The following is a 19848-nucleotide window of genomic DNA, read 5'->3' on the forward strand; positions in this document are numbered from 1 at the left end:
CAGTTAGCGCATGAGATGAGTTTCTAGGTTAGCTTCTGAGATGAGTTTCTATTTTTCATCTGACGGTTAGTGTATGAGATGAGTTTCTGTGTTTCTTGGTAAGTCTGTCTGTTAGATTTCTCAAGTGTGTTAATATTTAAAAAAAACTGCCTTCTGTGTCAACTGCATTATGTCCTTTCTTATTTTCTTCATCTACCTTGGATTTGGTAATTCTTCTTGACCTATTTTCTCACTTTTGCTGAGTTCTCCCCCAGAAATTTTTAGGGAGGCACTCCTGGCAGTTCTCAGGGCCTCTGGGGTGGTGCTGGGCACCGTTGGTGTTAAGGATTAAGCCCAAGCCGTGCCCATACAAGTCATGCCCTCCGTATTGTGTATCTCACTCCCAGCCCTTTCTCTCGCTTTTAGGGGTAGAAACTTTGGCAATTGATTTGAAGACTTGTCCTTTGGGTGGAGACAGTCGCACGTCCCTGGTGGTGACTGCTGCTTCAGTCTGTGGGTGTTGCTGCTGGCATTTCTGGGGGGCAGGTGTGGTGTTGGGTCTCAAACTGGGGTTGGGCATGTGCAAGGCCAGTCTCTTAAATCCTGTGCTATCTCTCTGCACCTTAATAGAAGTGCTTTTATAATTTTTTTTCTGGAGGCACTGTGTTAACCACACTAATTTATTTTACTGTTTATGCAATTTTTATAAATTCTGATTTTAATTTTGGCTTTCACATGCCTAAACTGATTTAGAAGTTTATGTTTAACTTACTAGTATATTGATTTTTTTTTTAAAAAAAGACAGATGTCTTTTCTAATTTCTAGTTTAAGACAGGTTGTTCAGAAAATAAACTGTTGGAATTTTTTCAGTCCTCTTAAATTTTATCAGCATAAATGATGAGCCTTAGTGAAAGAAATCAGTGTAGTGTTTTTTTTTTTGTGTGTGTGTGTGCGTGCCCCACCTGAAAGTGCTCTGGGTGTACTCCAGTCGGTATGATCAGGCATCACTTTCTGGTGGAGCTCAAGGCAGCCATATGGGTGCAGGTGATTAAAGCCAAGTTAGGATCTTCAGGGCACGACCCTTTGTGCCAGCCCCTGAAATCAGTGTTTAAATGGGACTGTTGCTGGGCTGTATGTTCCAAATGTGTTAAGTAGATGGAGCAGATGATAGAGTTGTGAAGACCAGCATTACTCACCAAGGGGTCAAATAGCCTTGAGGGGGTTCCTCAGATATTCCAAGGGGGACACAGGTAAAAAAATCAAGCAAATGGGTGACTTTGTCCCTAGTCCTGGGAAAAGATTTGGAGGCCAACTGGTAGGCCTGGGGCCACAGGAGCAAACACTGTCTGAAGGGGCTGTAGTTAGGGGAAGGTCAAGAAACACTGGCTTAGGCTACTGGCTATGTTCACTGGTTCTGGTGATTGTTAGGGTTGTTCAAGTGTTCACACTGGATATTCATCTGCCTGTTTTTCTCTTTCCTCAAATTTTACTAATATATTGAGAATAGATATTTGTGGTTTTACATACACATTTGCATTTTTATGCGTAATAATGGTTTTGTGAACAATAATGGTTTTCTCTATCCTGGGAAATTTCTTATTCTGAAATTCATCTTGTAGCATTCTGATACAGATTTCATAGATTAATTTTTCCATGTGTAATCTTTTTCATCTCTTTTGTTGTAGTTTTTCTTTACCTTTTCATCTGTCTTCATATTTAAATTGGTTTTCTTGTAAGCAACATGGTAATAGTGTCACTTTTTTTCTGACAGGTTGTTCATATGAAAATTTGAGTAAGTCCGACTTGAGAACCCCTTCTGTTAATTATATTATCTTTTCCAAGATGAAATTTGTAGAGAGGACAATCACATAAGAACAAACACTAAATCTTAGCCAAAAGTGTAACAATGGCAGCTGTTGGTACCCTCTTTTTATAAAAATATTATTTTCTGTAAGTAACTTATATTTATTTTTTAGTTAAAAGGAAGAGACTCAGCTCCTCCTTCAGTGCTCTGTAAAATATCAACAGGAAATATATTATAAAGAACTGTGAAGTTTGTGACTACCAAATACTTCTAAGAATTGAAGAAGACAATTGTAGACATGGAGCAGCTCACAGAAGACAGCGATGATGGTGGTGATAAGTCTAGGAGCATGTCCTGCAGCACCAGAACAGCAGAGTCTCCAGAGGGGGCACGGTGGGCATCTCAGAAGGAAGTGGGGGTTTCTTGCTCATTGGCAGGAAGCTTATGAAGCTGAAGAGGACATAAGCTTCATAACATCACCAGAGTTGTCCAGAATATGGCAACTGTGGCATATTTCAGAGCCCCACCATCAGAGTGCATCTCCCATCCCGTGCAGGTCCTCAAACCACACTTTAACTGGTGTTCTCTTATCTATGCGAGCTGCCCCTTCCTCCAGCATGTGGGGCCAGCTTCCAAGACTTGGAGCCAACCTCCCGGTACTTATCTCTACTATTCTTGGGTGGTAATCTCCTAGTCTGTTATTTAATTTTATATCCCACAGATGAGCGCAATCTTTCTATGTCTAGTCTCTCTTTTTTTTAAAATTTATTTATTTCTAATTAGTGAATCACCATGAGGGTACAATTACAGATTTACACATTTTTGTGCTCATGTTTCCCCCATACAAAGTTCGAGAACCCATCCCTTCACCCCTGCCCATTCTCCACCACCAGTAAACCCAACATCCCTCCCACCCTCCCCAGTCCAGTCTCCCCCCACCCCACACTGCCTCTATGGCAGGGTATTCCCTTTTGTTCTCTCTCTCTGATTCAGTGTTGTGGTCTGCAATAAAGGTGTTGAGCGGCCATTGTGTTCAGTCTCTAGTCTATATTAGGCACGAATCACCCTTCCCCCACATGACCTCTGACCACATTTTACTTGGTGTTCCCTTCTCTGAGTTGCCCATAATGAGAGGCCAGCCTCCAAGCCATGGAGTCAACCTCCCGGTACTTATCTCTACTATTCCTGGGTGTTAGTCTCCTAGTCTGTTATTTAATTTTATATCCCACAGATGAGTGCAATCTTTCTATGTCTGTCTCTCTCTTTCTGACTCATTTCACTTAGCACCATACTTTCCTATTGATCCACATATATGCAAATTTCATGACTTCATCTTTTCTAACAGCATCATAGTATTCCATTGTGTAGCTATACCAAAGTTTCTTTAACCAGTCATCTACTTTTGGGCACTCTGGTTTCTTCCAGATTGTGGCTATTGTAAACAGTGCTGCAATGAACATACAAATGCAGATGTCATTTCTACTATACCTTTTTGCCTCTCCAGGATATATTCCCAGGAGTGGTATTCCTGGATGAAATGGGAGCACAATTTCTAATTTTTTGAGAATCGTCCATATTGTTTTCCAAAAGGGCTGAACCAGTCGGCATTCCCACCAGCAGTGCAGGAGAGTCCCTTTCCCCCCACATCCGTGCCAACACCGGTTGCTTTTGTTCTTTTGGATGTGGGCCAGTCTCTGTGGTGTGAGATGATATCTCATTGTTGTTTTGATCTGCATCTCCCTGATGATTAGTGATGTCGAGCATTTTCTCATGTGCCTCTCAGCCATTCGGGTTTCTTCTTTGAGAAAGGTTCTGTTCATTTCATCACTCCATTTTTGATGGGGTTGGATGTTTTCTTTTTGTGGAGTTCAACCAGTGCCTTGTATATCCTTTATATCAACCCCTTATTGGGTGGGAATTGGGTAAATATCCTTTCCCATTCTGTAGATTGTCTTTGTATTTTGTTCACTGTTTCTTTTGAGTTGCAGAAGCTTCTTTGTTTAAGGTAGTCCCATTTGTTTATCTCTGTTTTCACTTGCTTGGCCAGTGGTGTGTCATCTTTGAAGATACCATTAGCTTCAACGTCATGGAGGGTTTTGCTAACCTTGTCTTCAATGTATCTTAGGGACATTCTGGTCTGATGTTGAGGTCTTTAATCCATTTTGATCTGACTTTTGTACATGGTGGTAGGTAGATATCTGAGCCCATTTTTTTGCATGTAGCTGTACAGTTTTGCCAGCACAGTTTGTTAAAAATGCTTTCCTTGGTCCACTTCACATTTCTTGCTCCCTTATCAAAGATTAGATGATCATATATTTGGGGGGGGGTGTATCAGAATATTCAATCCTGTTCCATTGGTCTGTGGCTCTGCCTCTGTTCCACTACCATGCTATTTTAATTATTACCGCTTTGTAGTAGAGTTTGAAGTTGGTGAGGTTGATTCCTTCCATTTTCTTTTTCCCAAGAATTGCTTTAGCTTATTGTTTCATATGAATTTCAGGAGTGTTTGCTCCATGTCTTTGAAGAATGTCATGGGTATCCTTATAGGGATCACATTGAATTTGTACAATGCTTTGGGGAGTATTGCCATTTTGACAATGTTAATTCTTCCAATCCATGAGCAGGGGATAACTTTCCATTTCCTCGTGTCCTCTTTTATTTCCTAATGTAGCATTTTGTAGTTTTCTTTGTACAAGTCCTTTACCTCCTCAGTTAAACTTATTCTAAGGTACTTGATATTTTGAGGTACAATTGTAACGGGATTGCTCTTTTCATGTCGCTTTCTTCTCTCTCATTATTTGCGTATAGGAAAGCCATGGACTTTGGGTATTGATTTTATAGCCTGCAACATTACTATACAAGTCTATTATTTCTAGGAGTTTCTTGGTAGAGGTTTCAGGGTTCTCTATATGTAGTATCATATCATCTTCAAATAGTGAGAGCTTTATTTCTTCCTTTCCTATCTGGATGGCCTTAATATCTTTTTCTTGCCTAAGCGCTATTACAAGTACTTCAAGCACTATATTGAGCAGAAGTTGAGAGAGCAGGCATCCTTGTCTCGTCCAGGATCTTTGAGGGAAGGCTCTTAGTTTTTCCCCATTGAGGATGACAGCACGCAGTTCTTATCCAGAGTGATCATTTCCAACTATCTGCCATGGTGGTCCTTTCTCTACCCCAACTGCCGTCTCCCTCAGTGTTTGAGATAGGTGTTCAACCGTGGACTAATTGTCCTGGCCCTTATTTCTACTATCATTGGGTATAGGTCTCATATTATAGCTTTTTTATACCCCACAAATGAGTCCGATTATTTTACATGTATCCCTCTCCTTCTGACTCTTTTCACTCAGCATGATATTCTCCATGTCTATCCATTTATAAGCAAATTTCATAACTGTATTTTCCTAAAAACTTCATGGTATTCCATTGTGTAGATATATCATAGATTCTTTAACCAGTCATCTGTTCTCAGGCACTTGGGCTGATTATCCTTATTAAGCTATTATATATATTCAATGTAGTCCCCATCCAAATTCAGATGACATCCTTCCAGCAACTAGAGAAATCAGTTATAAAGCTTGTATAGAACCAGAAAAGACCACAAATAGTCAGAACAATAATGAAAAAGAATAAATTGAGAGTTATTTCATTACCTAATTTGGAACTGTTTCATAAAGCTATAGTGATAAAAACGGCATGGTACTGGAATAAAGATAGATTCTCCAACCAATAGGTCTGACAAGAGTACCCTATGACAAAACCTCACACATATGGGTAGTTAATTTTTGATAAAGGAGCTGAGAACATGAAGTAGAGTAAAAATAATCTCTTCACAAATGGTCTGGGAAAATTGATAATTGCATGTAAGAAATTAAAGATGGATCCATATCTTATACCTCACACAAAAGTTTATTCAAAGTGATCAAAGACCTTGACATCTGACCAGAAACGACAGTACATTAAAGAAAAATAAGCAGAACACTTCCTGAGGAAATTTGGTATGTTCGTCTTGCCTTAGAGTCGCCCTTTCAGTTTGGTTTTGAGTCTATAGAGTTCCTGAGCTGTTGTTTGCCCGTGAAGTGATGTCTCTTTCCTTCATATCTAACTGAGAGTCTAGCTACATACAGTATTCTTTTTCTTTGTATCTGATACAGCATCCCTTTCCCTGAGGTTTTTTTTTCCAGTATGTGCGTATGGGATATGCCTAAAACAGTAACAATAAGTCTCTCAATGAGAGACGTTGCTGGTTCCCGCTCGAACAAATTGATGAGCAACGGGATGACAATGATACAGTGATATCCCACTACTGTTTTCAGGCCTGGAGGGTTTTGTCCGATACACCTGCTTTTTAGGTCTAAGAGATGCTCCTTTGTATGTGAATTCCTTCTTTGATCTTGCAGTATTGTGCCTCTATGTTATTTGTCGTTCTGAATCTGATATGTCCTGGACTGTTTTTCTTAGTGTCTCTTTTAGCTTTGGGCTTCTTAGGTCTGGATGCTTGAATTCTTCAGCTCTGGGAACTTCTCAGCAATGATGTCTTTAACTGTTACTACTTCTTTGGCGTTGCCTCCCTTTCCTTCTGGCACTGTGAAGTATCATATTGTTTCTCTTGAATTCATCCCATAAGTTTCTTACCTGCCTTTGAGCTATTTTGAGGTCTTTTTCCATCGTCTGTTGTTGCTCTTTGCTTTCTGCAGCTCATCTTTAAGCTCATTGATTCTGTCTCCAGCTGTTGTCATTCTACCGTTGAGGGCACGCACTGAGATTTTAAATTCAACTACCGAATGTTTCATAAGTGCCATATCTGTTGGTAGCTTTCTCGTTTCTGTTCTAATTTCTTCCTGAATTTTGTTGGCTGTCCATTCCACTGCTTCATTCATATCCTCCTACATTCTATTGGATGTCCATTACTCTGTTTCCTTGAGCTCATTAAAATTCCTCACCGTTTCTTCTCTGATTTTTTTTTTTATCAGAGGGAATATGGATGTGTGTATTCCCTGGAGAGGCTTCAGGGCTCTTTCCTTCATCCACTCCTCGGGGTGGGGATCTGTACTGTTTCCTCATGATGCTGTAGCAGTTGCAAGTGAATCCCTCTAGTTCACTCTCAGTGTCCCCTTATCACCGCCAGGGAGGACTCTGCGTAAGCTCGTTTGACAGTGGTCTCCTCTTTCCTCTTCAAGGATGTTACCTTCTTCTTTGGTGCTCCTTTGTGCCCTTTGTCTTGAGATTATGTGGGGCCTCTAGCTCTGTTTTAGGGGAATGTGTTCTTTTCGGTTGTTTGTACAAATTCTTGTGTTCACCATAATTTTGGTGAGTTTGGGGGGCATTTTGATTGGAATAGGTTAGTGGACTATTGGCCTGATATGGTTGGGGTAGACAGGCTGCCCGGGTTGGGTACAGGAGGCTGAGCTGGGGAACCAATGCACTAAGAAAGGGAAAACGAACTGGCAGCCCTGTGAGTTGCTGCCTCCGTGGTGGCCATGCCCCCTGCCACCAGTATACCTGTTGGGGGAGAGTCACTGTTTTGACACAGATGCTGGGTTACAGATCGAGTTTCACTTCCTGCACAGTTGTAAAACCGCAGGTGTCACCTCTCACCGACGCTCCCATTTGGGCACCGGTGGCCGTGGAAAGGCCTCCCTGTTTGCTGCTGCAGCTCAGTCAGGCGCCCCAAATTGTGGTTGAACTCTAGTGGTATTAAATATAGATTATTTGAATATGGGTGATTGGTAAGGGAACATTGCTTCATTTTGATTCTTGACGTAATTTAGTAATTGGATTTTGAGGATTGAGTTTTCTCTTAACAGGCTCCTTACATGGTTTTTAAAAAGTTTTCACCTTGAAAGTGAAGTTCTAGGTGAACGCAAGACTTGATGCTGCACATAGGGCAGAGCCTGTGGGCTTCAACATAGCTGTCAGCCGCACTGGTCTTTTGTGTCCACATGTTTACATTCTTATATTGGTAATTTTGGGGTTCTTCCATATTGTTTGGAAAATTTCTGCCTGTCTAATAATAGCTGCATAATAATACCTAGGTTTTGTTTCACCTGATTTACCCCAAATTTTCTGGCCTTTATCGTGACTGAAGTGCTTAGTACTATGTAGGACATCCTTTCCCCACGTGTTTCTATTTATTTGTAGGATATATCTCATCTGCTTACATATTAGACAAATGTGTAATCATGTTAGTGCATCAGGTGTTAAATGATGTCTACTTGACTTCCAGTTTTCAAAATAGATGTGCTTAATGAGGCAGGAACCCCGTACGTAGGTAGATGATTCCACAGAAACGCGAGGCCGGGAAAGCAGATGTACCCAGGCACGGGGCAACCAGGGCGCTCTCCCCTGATGAACCGGGCTCCGAGTTTGTGGGTCCAGGCAGAGTAAAGCCCGGGATTTCCTTAGAGCCCCGCAGAAGCAGCTCCAGAATCTCCAAAGAGCCCGGGGAGGTGCCAGGGAGTGAGGGGCCCTCTTGGGTCTCACCCCTGTCTACCAGCAAGATTAGACCCAAGAGCCCTGCCAGCAGGCAGGGTGGACGCCTGGCCCTGAGAGAAGGGGTCGCGGCCATTGAATGCAGGGCACTGCTCTCCTCCCAAGGCCAGACAGAGCGCAGGGGCTCAGGGGGCAAGGCTTCGCCAGGGGTGCCAGGACTTGGCAAGGGGCCAGGTGCGGGCAAGCAGCGAGGATGACGCGGACGAGCAGCGCCCCCGGCGGCCGCAAGTGGAAACGCGGGGGCGGCGCCCAGCACTAGCCCTGACGTCACACAACGGCTTTGTTCTGTGGCCTGCGCGTCCACCGCCACCTGGCGGAGCTCAGCGCAGGGGCCTCAGAGACTTTCTGCGCTCTTACCCTTGCCACTCGGAGAAATGCTCGACGCGTGCGTGCTCACACTTAAGAACTGGAGGCGTTGGATCCGGCCCCTGGTGCTGACCCTCTACCTGCTGGGCGTGGTCGTGACCGTCCCCCTGGGTGTGTGGTACCTGCGGAAGCAGGAAGTCAGTGTCCACACCAAGGTGTGGTTCATCGCCGGCATCTTCGTGCTGTTCACCATCCCCGTGACCCTCTGGGAGATTCTGCAGCACCTGGTGCACTACACGAGGCCGGAGCTCCAGAGGCCCATCATGCGGATCCTCTGGATGGTGCCCGTGTACAGCATCGACAGCTGGGTGGCTCTGAAGTATCCGTCCATCGCCATCTACGTGGACACCTTCCGGGAGTGTTATGAGGCGTATGTCCTCTACAATTTTATGAGCTTCCTGTTCAACTACCTGAAGAGCCAGTACCCCAACCTGGACGCCATGATGGAGGCCAAGGAGAAGCAGCGGCCCCCGATACCCTTCTGCTGGTGCCCTCCCTGCCCCATGGGCGAGGTCTTGCTGTACCGGTGCAAGCTGGGCGTGCTGCAGTACATCACCCTCAGGCTGATCACCACCTACATCGCTGTGATGTGTGAGATCTTCCAAGTCTACAACGAAGGGATCTTCAACTGGAACAGGGCTTGGATGTACCTGGTCATCATCAACAACCTGTCCCAGTTCTTTGCCATGTATAGCCTCCTGGTATTCTATAAAGCCCTGAAGGAGGAGCTGAGGCCCATCCAGGCCATGGGCAAGTTACTTTGCGTGAAGCTTGTGGTTTTTGTTACATTCTGGCAAGCAGTGGTGATTGCTTTGTTGGTGAAATTTGGTGTGATTTCCCAGGACTCCACCTGGGAGTGGCAGACAGCAGAGTCAGTGGCCACCGGGCTGCAGGACTTTATCATCTGCATAGAAATGTTCATTGCTGCCATCCTCCACCACTACACCTTCTCCTATACCCCTTATATGGGAGATGAACAACTGGGAACATGCTTCTCGTTGTTCCTCGAGATATGGGATATCTCTGACATCGGAAGTGACATTACCAGGCAGGCTAAGAACATTAAGAAAACTCTAGGGGGGAAACGAAAGAAGAAAAGTGTTCCAAAGATCGAAGATGTTCCTGAGCAATTCAACCTGTTGTCTTCATCATCAGACACACAGTCGGCCGCTTCTTCCACCTCATGGCCGCACATTGGCAGTCATCAAGAAGAGCTTGGAGACACAGCCATACCACAGAATGCGCCTTGTACAGTTATACAGATGCCTGAAGACCTGTAAAAGGACACAGACGAACACATGGAAGAAGCCGAGCCTTCAGCATCCACGGTCCAGGGCTGCACTGTGCTGCATTCCTCTGTCCGAAGCAGAGGGCCCTGGGTCGGACAGCCAATCTATGGAGAAGACTTCAGACAGAAAGGACGGTCAGTTCCAGGTACAAGGTCCAGTTCTGCCCAGACTCGTTAGGCTCACCTTGACCTGCCTCCATGAGGCGCCCACAATCCTGGGCAAGCAGACAGGGAGTGTCCCAGTGTCTGCCCACAGGAGCTGAGCGGGGGAGGTCTCTTTCTTTCTTTCTTTCTTTCTTTCTTTCTTTCTTTCTTTCTTTCTTTCTTTCTTTCTTTCTTTCTTTCTTTCTTTCTTTCTTTCTTTCTTTCTTTCTTTCTTTCTTTCTTTCTTTCTTTCTTTTTCTTTCTTTCTCTTTCTTTCTTTTTTCTTTCTTTCTTTCGTCCTCTCTTTCTTTTCTGTCTGTCTTTTTCTTTCTTTCTTTCTGTCTATCTTTCTTTTCTTTCTGTCTTTTCTTTCTGTTTTCTTTTCTTCTTTCTCTTTGTCTTGTTCTTTCTTTCTTTCTGTCTTTTCTTTCTGTTTTCTTTTCTTCTTTCTCTTTGTCTTGTTCTTTCTTTCTTTCTTTCTTTCTTTCTGTCTTTCTCTTTTCTTTCTCTTTTCTTCTTTCTCTTTGTCTTGTTCTTTCCTTCTTTCTGTCTGTCTTTTCTTTCTGTCTTTTCTTTCTCTTTTCTTTTCTTCTTTCTCTTTGTCTTGTTCTTTCTTTCTGTCTTTCTTTCTTTATTTCTGTCTGTCTTTTCTTTCTCTTTTCTTTCTTTCTGTCTTTCTGTCTGTCTGTCTTTCTTTCTGTCTTTCTGTTTTTCTTTCTTCCTTTCTTTTTTTTTTACATTTGTGTTATTTTCTTTATTTCTGGAATGATGTTTCAATGCAACAGTAGATTAGCCGTCTTGAGAAAACAGGACAATAACCATGGGAAGAAGACTGTCCCAAAGGAATGATTTGTTGTTATGTCAGAAAAATAAATCCCTATTTGATAGACTAATAAATATTGGAAGTAGGTGAGGAATATGAGATAAAGGAAAAGCAAGACTAGGAACATAAATGAAATAGAACTAAGAATGTGCTTAGCACAGAGAAAATATTCAAATGGTCTGCTCTTTCTAAGGATAGCTCATAGAATGGCATCTAGATATCTATGAGACAAGAGGAGAGGCAAAGTGGTCAATTACATATTTTTGTGCTAGGGAGAAAATGTCCTCAGAAGAAAATTTTTTTTCTTAATTACAAGAAAAGATGGATATTTCTTACTTCTTCTACAGGGACAGCATTACATGGTAAAAAAATGTCTTTGTTAACATTCTTTTTTTCTCGTTCTTTTTTTCTTTCTTTCATTCTTCCTTCTTTCTCTCTCCCTTGTTTCTTTCTTTTCCTTCCTTCCTTTCTTTCATCCTTCTTTCCCTTTCTTTCTTTCTTTTTTTCTTTCTTTCTTTCTTTCTTTCTTTCTTTCTTTCTTTCTTTCTTTCTCTTTCTTTTCTTTTTCTTTCTCTTTCTTTCTGTCCTTCATAATTTCTTCCTTTCTTTCATATTTCTTCTTTCCTTCCTTTCTTAATTTTTCTTTCTGTCCTTTATTCCTTCTATTCTTTCTTTCTTTCTTTCTTTTTCTTTCTTTCTCTCTCTTTCTTTCTGTCCTTCTTGATTTCTTCCTTCCTTTCTTTCTTTCATATTTCTTCTTTCCTTCCTTTCTTAATTTTTCTTTCTGTCCTTTATTCCTTCTATCCTTTCTTTCTCTCTCTTTCTTTCTTTCTCTCTCTTTCTGTCCTTTTTAATTTCTTCCTTCCTTTTTTTCTTTCTTTCATGTTTCTTCTTTCCTTCCTTCTTAATTTTTTTCTGTCCTTTCTTTATTTCTTCCTTCTATCCTCCCTTTCTTCCTTTATTTCTTCTTTCTTTCGTTCTTTTCTTTTCTTTTCTTTTTCTTTCTTTCTTTCTCTTTCTTTCTGTCTTTCTTTCTTTCTTTTTTCTTTCTTTCTGTCTTTCTTTCTGTCTTTCTTTGTTTCTTTTCTTCTTTCTCTTGTTCTTTCTTTCTGTCTGTCTTACTGTCTGTCTTTCTCTTTTTTTTCTGTCTTTATTTCTTTCTTTTCTCTTCTCTTTCTTTGTTTCTTTCTGTCTGTCTGTCTGTCTTTTCTTTGTCTTTTCTTTCTGTCTTTATTTCTTTCTTTTCTCTTTCTTTGTTTCTTTCTGTCTGCCTTTCTGTCTGTCTGTCTTTTCTTTCTCTTTTCTTTGTCTTTATTTGTTTCCTTTCTCTTCTCTTTTACTTTGTTTCTTTCTGTCTTTCTGTTTTTCTTTCTTCCTTCCTTTCTTTCTTTTTTTTGACATTTGTGTTATTTTCTTTATTTCTGGAATGATGTTTCAATGCAACAGTAGATTAGCCGTCTTGCGAGAACAGGACAATAGCCATGGGAAGAAAAGACTGTTCCAAAGGAACGTTTTGTATTATGTCAGAAAAATAAATCCCTATTTGATAGACTAATAAATATTGGAAGTAGGTGAGGAGTATGAGATAAAGGAAAAGCAAGACTAGGCACATAAATAAAATAGAAGTGAGAATGTACTTAGCACAGAGAAAATATTCAAATGGTCTGCTCTTTCTAAGGATAGCTCATAGAATGGCATCTAGATATCTATGAGACAAGAGGAGAGGCAAAGTGGTCAATTACATATTTTTGTGTTAGGGAGAAAATGTCCTCAGAAGAAAAAAATTTTTTTCTTAATTACAAGAAAAGACAGATATTTCTTACTTTTACAGGGACAGCATTACATGGTAAAAATGTCTTTGTTAACATTCTTTTTTTCTCTTTCTCTTCTTTCTTTCTTTCATCCTTCCTTTCTCTTTTCTCTCTTTCTCTCTTATTTCTTTCTTTTCCTTCCTTTCTTTCATCCTTCCCTTCCTTCCTTTCTTCCTTTCTCTCATATTTCTTTCTCTCATCTTTCTTTCTTTCTTTTCTTTAACTCTTTTCTTTCTTTTCTTCCTTTCCTTTAATTCTTTTCTTTCCTTCTCTTTCTTTCTTTCTTTCTTTTTCTTTTTGTCTGTCTTTCTTTTTTGTCTGTCTTTCTGTCATTTTCTTTTTTCCTGTCGTTTTTTTCCTTCTCTTTCTTTTTCTTTTGTTTTCTCTTTCTTTCATTCATTCATTCTTTCTGTCTTTCTGTCTTTCTTTTCCTTCCTTTCTTTTTCTATTTTTCTCTTTCTTTGTTCTTTCTTTATTCTCTTTCATTCATCCTTCCTTCTTTCTCTCTTTTCCCTGATTTCTTTCTTTTCCTTCCTTCCTTAGTTCCTTCCTTCACTTCTTTCTTTCTTTCTTTCTTTCTTTCTTTCTTTCTTTCTTTCTTTCTTTCTTTCTTTCTTTCTTTCTTTCTTTCTTTCTTTCTTTATTCTTTATTCCTTCCTTCCTACCCTTCCTTCCTTCCTTCCTTCCTTCCTTCCTTCCTTCCTTCCTTCCTTCCTTCCTTCCTTCCTTCCTTCCTTCCTTCCTTCCTATCTTTCTTTCTTTCTTTCTTTCTTTCTTTCTTTCTTTCTTTCTTTCTTTCTTTCTTTCTTTCTTTCTTTCTTTCTTTCTTTCTTTCTTTCTTTCTTTCTCCCTTCCCTTCCCTTCCCTTCCCTCCCCTTCCCTTCCCTTCACTCCCCTTCCCTTCCCTCCCTCCCTTTCTCTCTCTCTTTCTTTCTTTCTTTCTTTCTTTCTTTCTTTCTTTCTTTCTTTCTTTCTTTCTTTCTTTCTTTCTTTCTTTCTTTCTTCTTTCTTTCTTTCTATCTTTCTTTCTTTCTTTCTTTCTTTCATTAAGTTAGCTTACTGTAGAGAAAAAATGGTTCCATGTCCTTCCCTAGATGCCCAAGCCTCACCTTTACCTGTGAGCAATGAACAGGTCATGTCCATGACACTGCCTGGACCTGTGAACGACTCCCCTGTCCTGTCCCTGTGCTGCTCTCTACCCATCTAAGCTTTCCTCTGTCTCCAGCCACAGCTGCCCAGGCAGGTGAGATCCCTGTGCTCTGATCCCTGTGGAGACCATCCAAGGGCCTCCCAGCTCTACCCCAGCAGTTCTCGTTGTCTAGTCCTTGTTTGCCTACTCTCCGGCCATGTCCATGTGTGCGTCAGTGAGAGTCTTGTGCTCAGTGCCTTGTAACTACAGGGCATCTGATCCCTGCCTGGGCCTGAGCCCCCTGTCTCTGACCTTGGGAAAGAGGAGAGTCCAGAGAGTGTGTGCTCAAGAGAAGGAGAGAGAGAGAGCGCGCAAGCTAGAGAGCTGGGGGTGGGGGCTTCCTTTTATCTACTGCCAAGTCCCACCTCAAGCCGTCCTATTCTATGTTCTGATTGTCTTACCTGGTCCATAGGCAGAGATTGAAAGTGACCTAGCACTCTACACCTCAGCTTCCGCTACAGCATTTCCCTGTCAGGAGTGGTCCTTTGGCCCTCTGTCAAAGTCGGCCGTCAGGCCACGGCTCACCCTCACGCCAAGTTTCTCCACACCCAGTCCCTGTTTCCAGGGACAAAGGCAGGGAGTGCCTGGGCCCGTCCCCAACATCTCTCCCGTTCCTTTTTCAAAGTTGAATGGGTTGCTCAGGCCTGAGCTGCAGCACATGTGTGTAAAAACCATAATATTTTGACATTTGAAACTACATCTTTTAAGCAAACGAAGTAGAACAATAAGAAAAATGCAAAGAATAATCACAACATTGCCCAATCCTATCAATGAGTGAAGTACACAGTTGGGATTTATAACTTTTGAAAAGCCAGCAAAAAATCAGACACTATGCCCTCTTCGTTTTTTGGTAGGTCAAGACCCTCGTGGTGTCATTGTAATAAATAGAAGCTAGTATTTGCTTAATGCCAAAGACCAAGCACATGATTCTTAATTTTCCCCTGGGATATTGAGTATCATTATACTAGTATGAGTAACACAAATCCATAAATATTATTATGACCTTTGAATACCTTGTTTTAACTTTCAACACAAGCACTTTGTCTCCAATGAGTTGTACGCTATCCCATGGTGTGGGAAGTCTTTCTTCCATTTTTCCATCTATGTTTTCCTGTATTTCCAATGCCTTGCCAATAGTTCTATTCTAGCAATAAACATACCGATAAATCTTCTTTCCTTACTTAATACTTTGGTAATGTCCTTCCATAATTGTACCCCGCTCTCATCTACCCAATCCTCAGAGAGTGGGGATGAACAGAAAAGTTGGTTGATGGACAAGCAGAACTTGATTCTCAGGCCCTATGCCCGTACCTAATTGGTCAAGGTACAATTTTGACAAGCAATCTTCCATCCACGATACTGATATTTATCTTACCAATCATTATTCCCTAAAGGAACACGTGCTTTTAGAGATCCCCCAAAATGATGGTCAGTCCCATTAACAGACACCTGGACATTGTCTTCTCTCTCCCCATCTGGTTCAAAGTTGTCCCGGTTGTCAGGAAGGGAAGAATTAGCTTAGTCATGGCCAATGTCCAAATATTCTGTTTCAGTCCTTCACCAAGCACCCCTCAAGGGGAGTTAGTTGTCCAAAAGTAGCCACTGCCAAACTGTCCATCTCCCCGGAGATGCCAAGGAACCCATGTGATGTCTTTGATCTTATAGACGGTTGCATGTGGCTCAGCAACAAGGCAAGGTAGGCATCCTGTGACAGCACTTTGTGTCCTGGTTTCTTGGTCAATGTCCTCAAAGGTCTTTGCCATTTTCTTTTCCACTGGCCAGACCAGTCTCTCCAGACTCCATCTCGCTTCATGCGGGGACCTAGAAAACATACAAACTTGTCCTCTGTCCTCTGTCCCAGGTGAGTAAAGGGTCAGGGACATTCCATTGATTAATTATAGGATCCTTCCAGAGGACCTCGGGCATTTGACATTGACCCGGGGAGTGTATCCAGAGCTTATCTATTGGTGATAGGCCATTTTGACCCAAATTAAAAATATTCAGTGTTAAAAAGACGCGATTTATCAGATTGTGTAGCATAGGCCTGTAATTCATCACCATCTCCCCCTTTTCTCTTTTTAATTTTTGTAACATAATCTTGAGGGAGCGATTGGTACCCTGGACAGTTGCTTGTCCTTGAGGATTGTCAGGAATATGGCACCAAAGGTTTCACAAAAGTTTGCAAATGCTTTATGAACATAGGCAGGACCATTGTCGGTTTAAATTGGTGTGGTACTCAATAGAAGGCATATTGAGCTATGCAATGGCATGCAACATCTTTAAATGCTTACCCTGTTTGCAAAGTAGTGAGGCGTGTCTGTACCTCCTGGCAGCATAGGCTGCCTGGATATACAGAGAAAGTTTCAAATATTAGGCTTGATTCCAGAGGTTAGTCTAGAACCACTGAAAGTGAGATAGAAAGTCGATTGAAATCAAGGACACAGGACAGAGTACACAAGAAAGAATCAAGCCCGAATTGATGTTGCATTTGAGGGCTTCAAGACCACCTCAAATGGCAGATGTTACTACTGCCATCAGGAAGGGCATTGGAAATGTAAATGTCCAAATAGACAGAGCAAACCTCTACAGAAACCCATTTCCATGATAATAAGAGTCACTGATTAGAGGACTACCCACTAAAACCCAGGTCACAGAAAAAATTGCTTTGGATTCCAACACAAACCACAGGGGCAAGAACTATGAAGCACAAAATTTGGAAGATGCAAATTATCTCTTTGAGGCTAATAGTTAAATGTGTTCTTCACTTGTAAATAGTTCGATATCTTTCTATGGATGTTAAGGGATATTTTTATATTTTCTGTTTCTTGGGAATACTTTCTCCAAAGTTCCCTGGTCTTAGTGAAATGGTTTTTAGTAGTCACGGGTCTGACCATGTCTGCATCTCGAGTCTTGGAACCCCACTAGTTATATGACCAGCCATCATAGAAACCGGCTACTCCACCACTGCTCAGTTAGGAAGCAAGAGTGGAACCCTAGGAGTCCCAAGCGAAATGAGCGTCCACATGCCAGCAGAAAGAAATTTTAGAAGAGACGCCTTTGCCAACCCGTAAAATAATTTAGGGTAACCACTCCTGAGGGGGGGGGAACAACACAGCAGGAGCTGAGGTGTAGAGCCCCAGGTCACTTTCCATCTCTTCCCATGGAACTGGTAGCCAATCAGAACACAGCATGGGAATGTTGAGGGTAGGATTTGGCAGCCGATTAAAGGACGCCCCAAGTTGGCCCCAAGTTGGGGCTCTCTCTCTGTCTCTCTCTCCTCTCTCTCTCTCTCTCCCTCTCTCTCTCTTTCTCTCTTTCTCTCTCTCAGCCTGTTTCTCTGTCCCTTTCTATATCTCTTTGCCTGTCTCTGTCTCTTTCCCACGTTGAGAACATGCATTCTGGATACCTTCCCCCCAGGGGATCAGATAGCGTGGTGCCCCATGAGACAGAGCCCAGTACTGTTTGTGCCCAGACTCAGGCAGTTAGAGGCAGGGCTCTGATGCTCAGGATAGTTCAGGTACAGGCAGGGCTCATACACCCAGGTAGTTACAAGGTACTGAGCACAGGACTCTCACCAACAGGCATATGGCCCTGGCCAGAGTAGCAAAACCAGGAATATAAGAGACAAAGAGTAGCAAACCCAGAACTAAAAAAGACAAACTGCTGGGGCACAGCTGGGAGGTCCAGTGATGGTGAGGAACATAGGGATCTTGTCCGTGTGAGTGGCAGTGGCCTCACGTGGAAGAAAGGGTTAGAGAGCAGCTCCTGCTGCACCACTATCAATCTGGCTCCTCCAACAAAAGTAGCATCTCTCTGGCCCATCTCAGTTTTGTGAAATTGAGTGCTCAGGGATCTGCCTGGGTCTGCCCTCAGCAGTTACTTCTCAGGGAATCGTATGGGATGCCGGGAATTGAACCCGGGTTGGCTGTGGGGAAAGTAAAGGCCCTACCTCCTGTACTATCGCTTCATCTTTTCCTCCTCCCGCTTCTTGATAAGGTCTTTGGATAGTTGTCATTGATCTCTTTGAGTAGTTTAAATATCCTGGAGATCAACCCTTTATGACACGTTGAATGCAAGTTTCTTCACATTCAGTTAGCTGTCTTTTCGTTTCAGCTTTTTATTTTGCCATGCAGAAACAATTTAATATAGTCCCATTGTTTATTTTTGATTCTGTTTCCTTCTACAGTCATATCATTGAAGAGCATTCAGACTACTCTGCCCATATCTTCCTTAGTGTACTTTATAGTTTCCAGTCAGATCTCAAGGTCTTTTATCCACTTTGATTGGCCTTTTGGATATGGATCCAGCTTTAATGCTTTACCTGTGGTTATCCAATTATTCCCAGCACCATTTGTTGAAGAGGCAATCTTTACTCCTTTTCATGTTCTCACCTCCTTTTATCAAAGTTATCTCTAGAAATATATTTTTCCCCTTGGGTATGCAATTCTGAACATTGATCACCAAACCTAACTTTAATCCAGTACCTTACAGTACCTTTATCCCAGTCACTTGGATAAAGTCTACCTTTATTCCGTTACCTTGCAGTTTTAATTCCTATCATTTTATAATATTGTTTCAAATTATTGGTAATGAGATACTACAAATCTCTTCTTTTTCAGTATGGATTTGGCTTTTCGTGGCTTCTTGTGATTCCATACAAACTATATTGCTGACTTTTCTAGGTCCTTGCAGAATGGCATCTGAATTTGGATGGGGATTATGTTGAATATATAAGAGCTAGGGAAGATTAATAATTTTAGCAATATTGAGTCTTTCAATCGATAATTATGCATGGAATGACCTACGAAGAGGTCACATCCCATAGGGCGACGGGGTGAGAGCTGGTTACATATACTTCCAAATAAACATTAGCAGTCATTTTGTATCAACAATGAATGTACATAATCTTTTTATCTAAAACTTTACGTTGAGCTCAAATGGTCTCAGAGCTAAGAGGTTAGAGCAGGATGGCTAGTGTGGGAACACCTGGTCCTGCCCCCAAACTACAGGCTTCAGGCACGTTTGTTTTCGCTTTTCCAATCCCTTAGCTTCCTTGTCAATTGCTTCCTTTCAGCCTGTTCCAAAATAGAGCCATTATCCAATTACAGTTCATGTGGGGCCTGACACTTCTCCCATGGAAAAGCCCGGGTAGTGTAGTGCTTGTCTCAGGGCCATCCAGGGAGGTATTAGGAATTAAGATCAATGTAAGGAAACGGAAGCTTAAAATAAGTGAATTTGGTGAGAGCCCAGGTGCTTTAATCAGAGTCCACCCGCACGCCAGTATTTTAGAGTTAGAGTTAATTAACTTCCATGGTGATTCATACAAAAAGCATAGCTTTATGTTTTGCTTGTCCAACAAAACAAGAGATTGACATGAGCAAAAACACACAAAAGTCATTAAGGAAAGATACAAGCAAATATCTCACTGACATCCTGATGTGCAATACTCAGGTAATTAACCGAAAGACACAAAAATTTTTTGAATTCACTTCAAACATGTGATATGATCATGCACCAAATTATTTAAATTTATGCTCATCTTCAATATTTTGTTACACAGATAACAAAATCTTTTTCTTTTCTATTCTTTTATCTTTTTCTCTTCTTTTAGTTTGGTTAAAGGTTGTGGGTGGGGGAGGGCATGCACACCCAGTGGCGCTGAGGCCTTGTGCCTGGCTCTGTGCTCAGGAATCCTGGCAGGATTCAGGGGCCACGTAGGGATCAAACTGGTCTGTCACATGCAAGGCGAACACTCCACCTGCTGTATCATCTCTCTGACCTCCTTAATTTCTTTGAAACATTAAAATTGTACAAAAACATTCTATTTGATGTAATATTTAGCTTAACCACACTTCCCCCCCATCTGCAGTACACAGTTTAGATAATGTCAGACACCGTTTATATTTATTTTTTAATTATTTTTTTATTTTGTCCATTTTAAAAAAAAATTTATTT

At 41.7% G+C, this 19848-nt stretch overlaps 1 protein-coding gene across 1 annotated transcript; it reads left to right on the forward strand.

Moving 5' to 3' along the window:
• Positions 1 to 8646: 8646 nt before the first annotated feature.
• LOC129402008 (transmembrane protein 184C-like) lies at positions 8647 to 9918 on the forward strand. The gene has a single exon (XM_055125990.1). It carries the CDS (start codon positions 8647 to 8649, stop codon positions 9916 to 9918), a length of 1272 nt encoding a protein of 423 aa, XP_054981965.1.
• The last annotated feature ends 9930 nt before the right edge of the window (positions 9919 to 19848 follow it).

This window comes from Sorex araneus, chromosome 1 (genome assembly GCF_027595985.1).
Source record: "Sorex araneus isolate mSorAra2 chromosome 1, mSorAra2.pri, whole genome shotgun sequence".
In the NCBI taxonomy this organism is placed as follows: domain Eukaryota; kingdom Metazoa; phylum Chordata; class Mammalia; order Eulipotyphla; family Soricidae; genus Sorex; species Sorex araneus.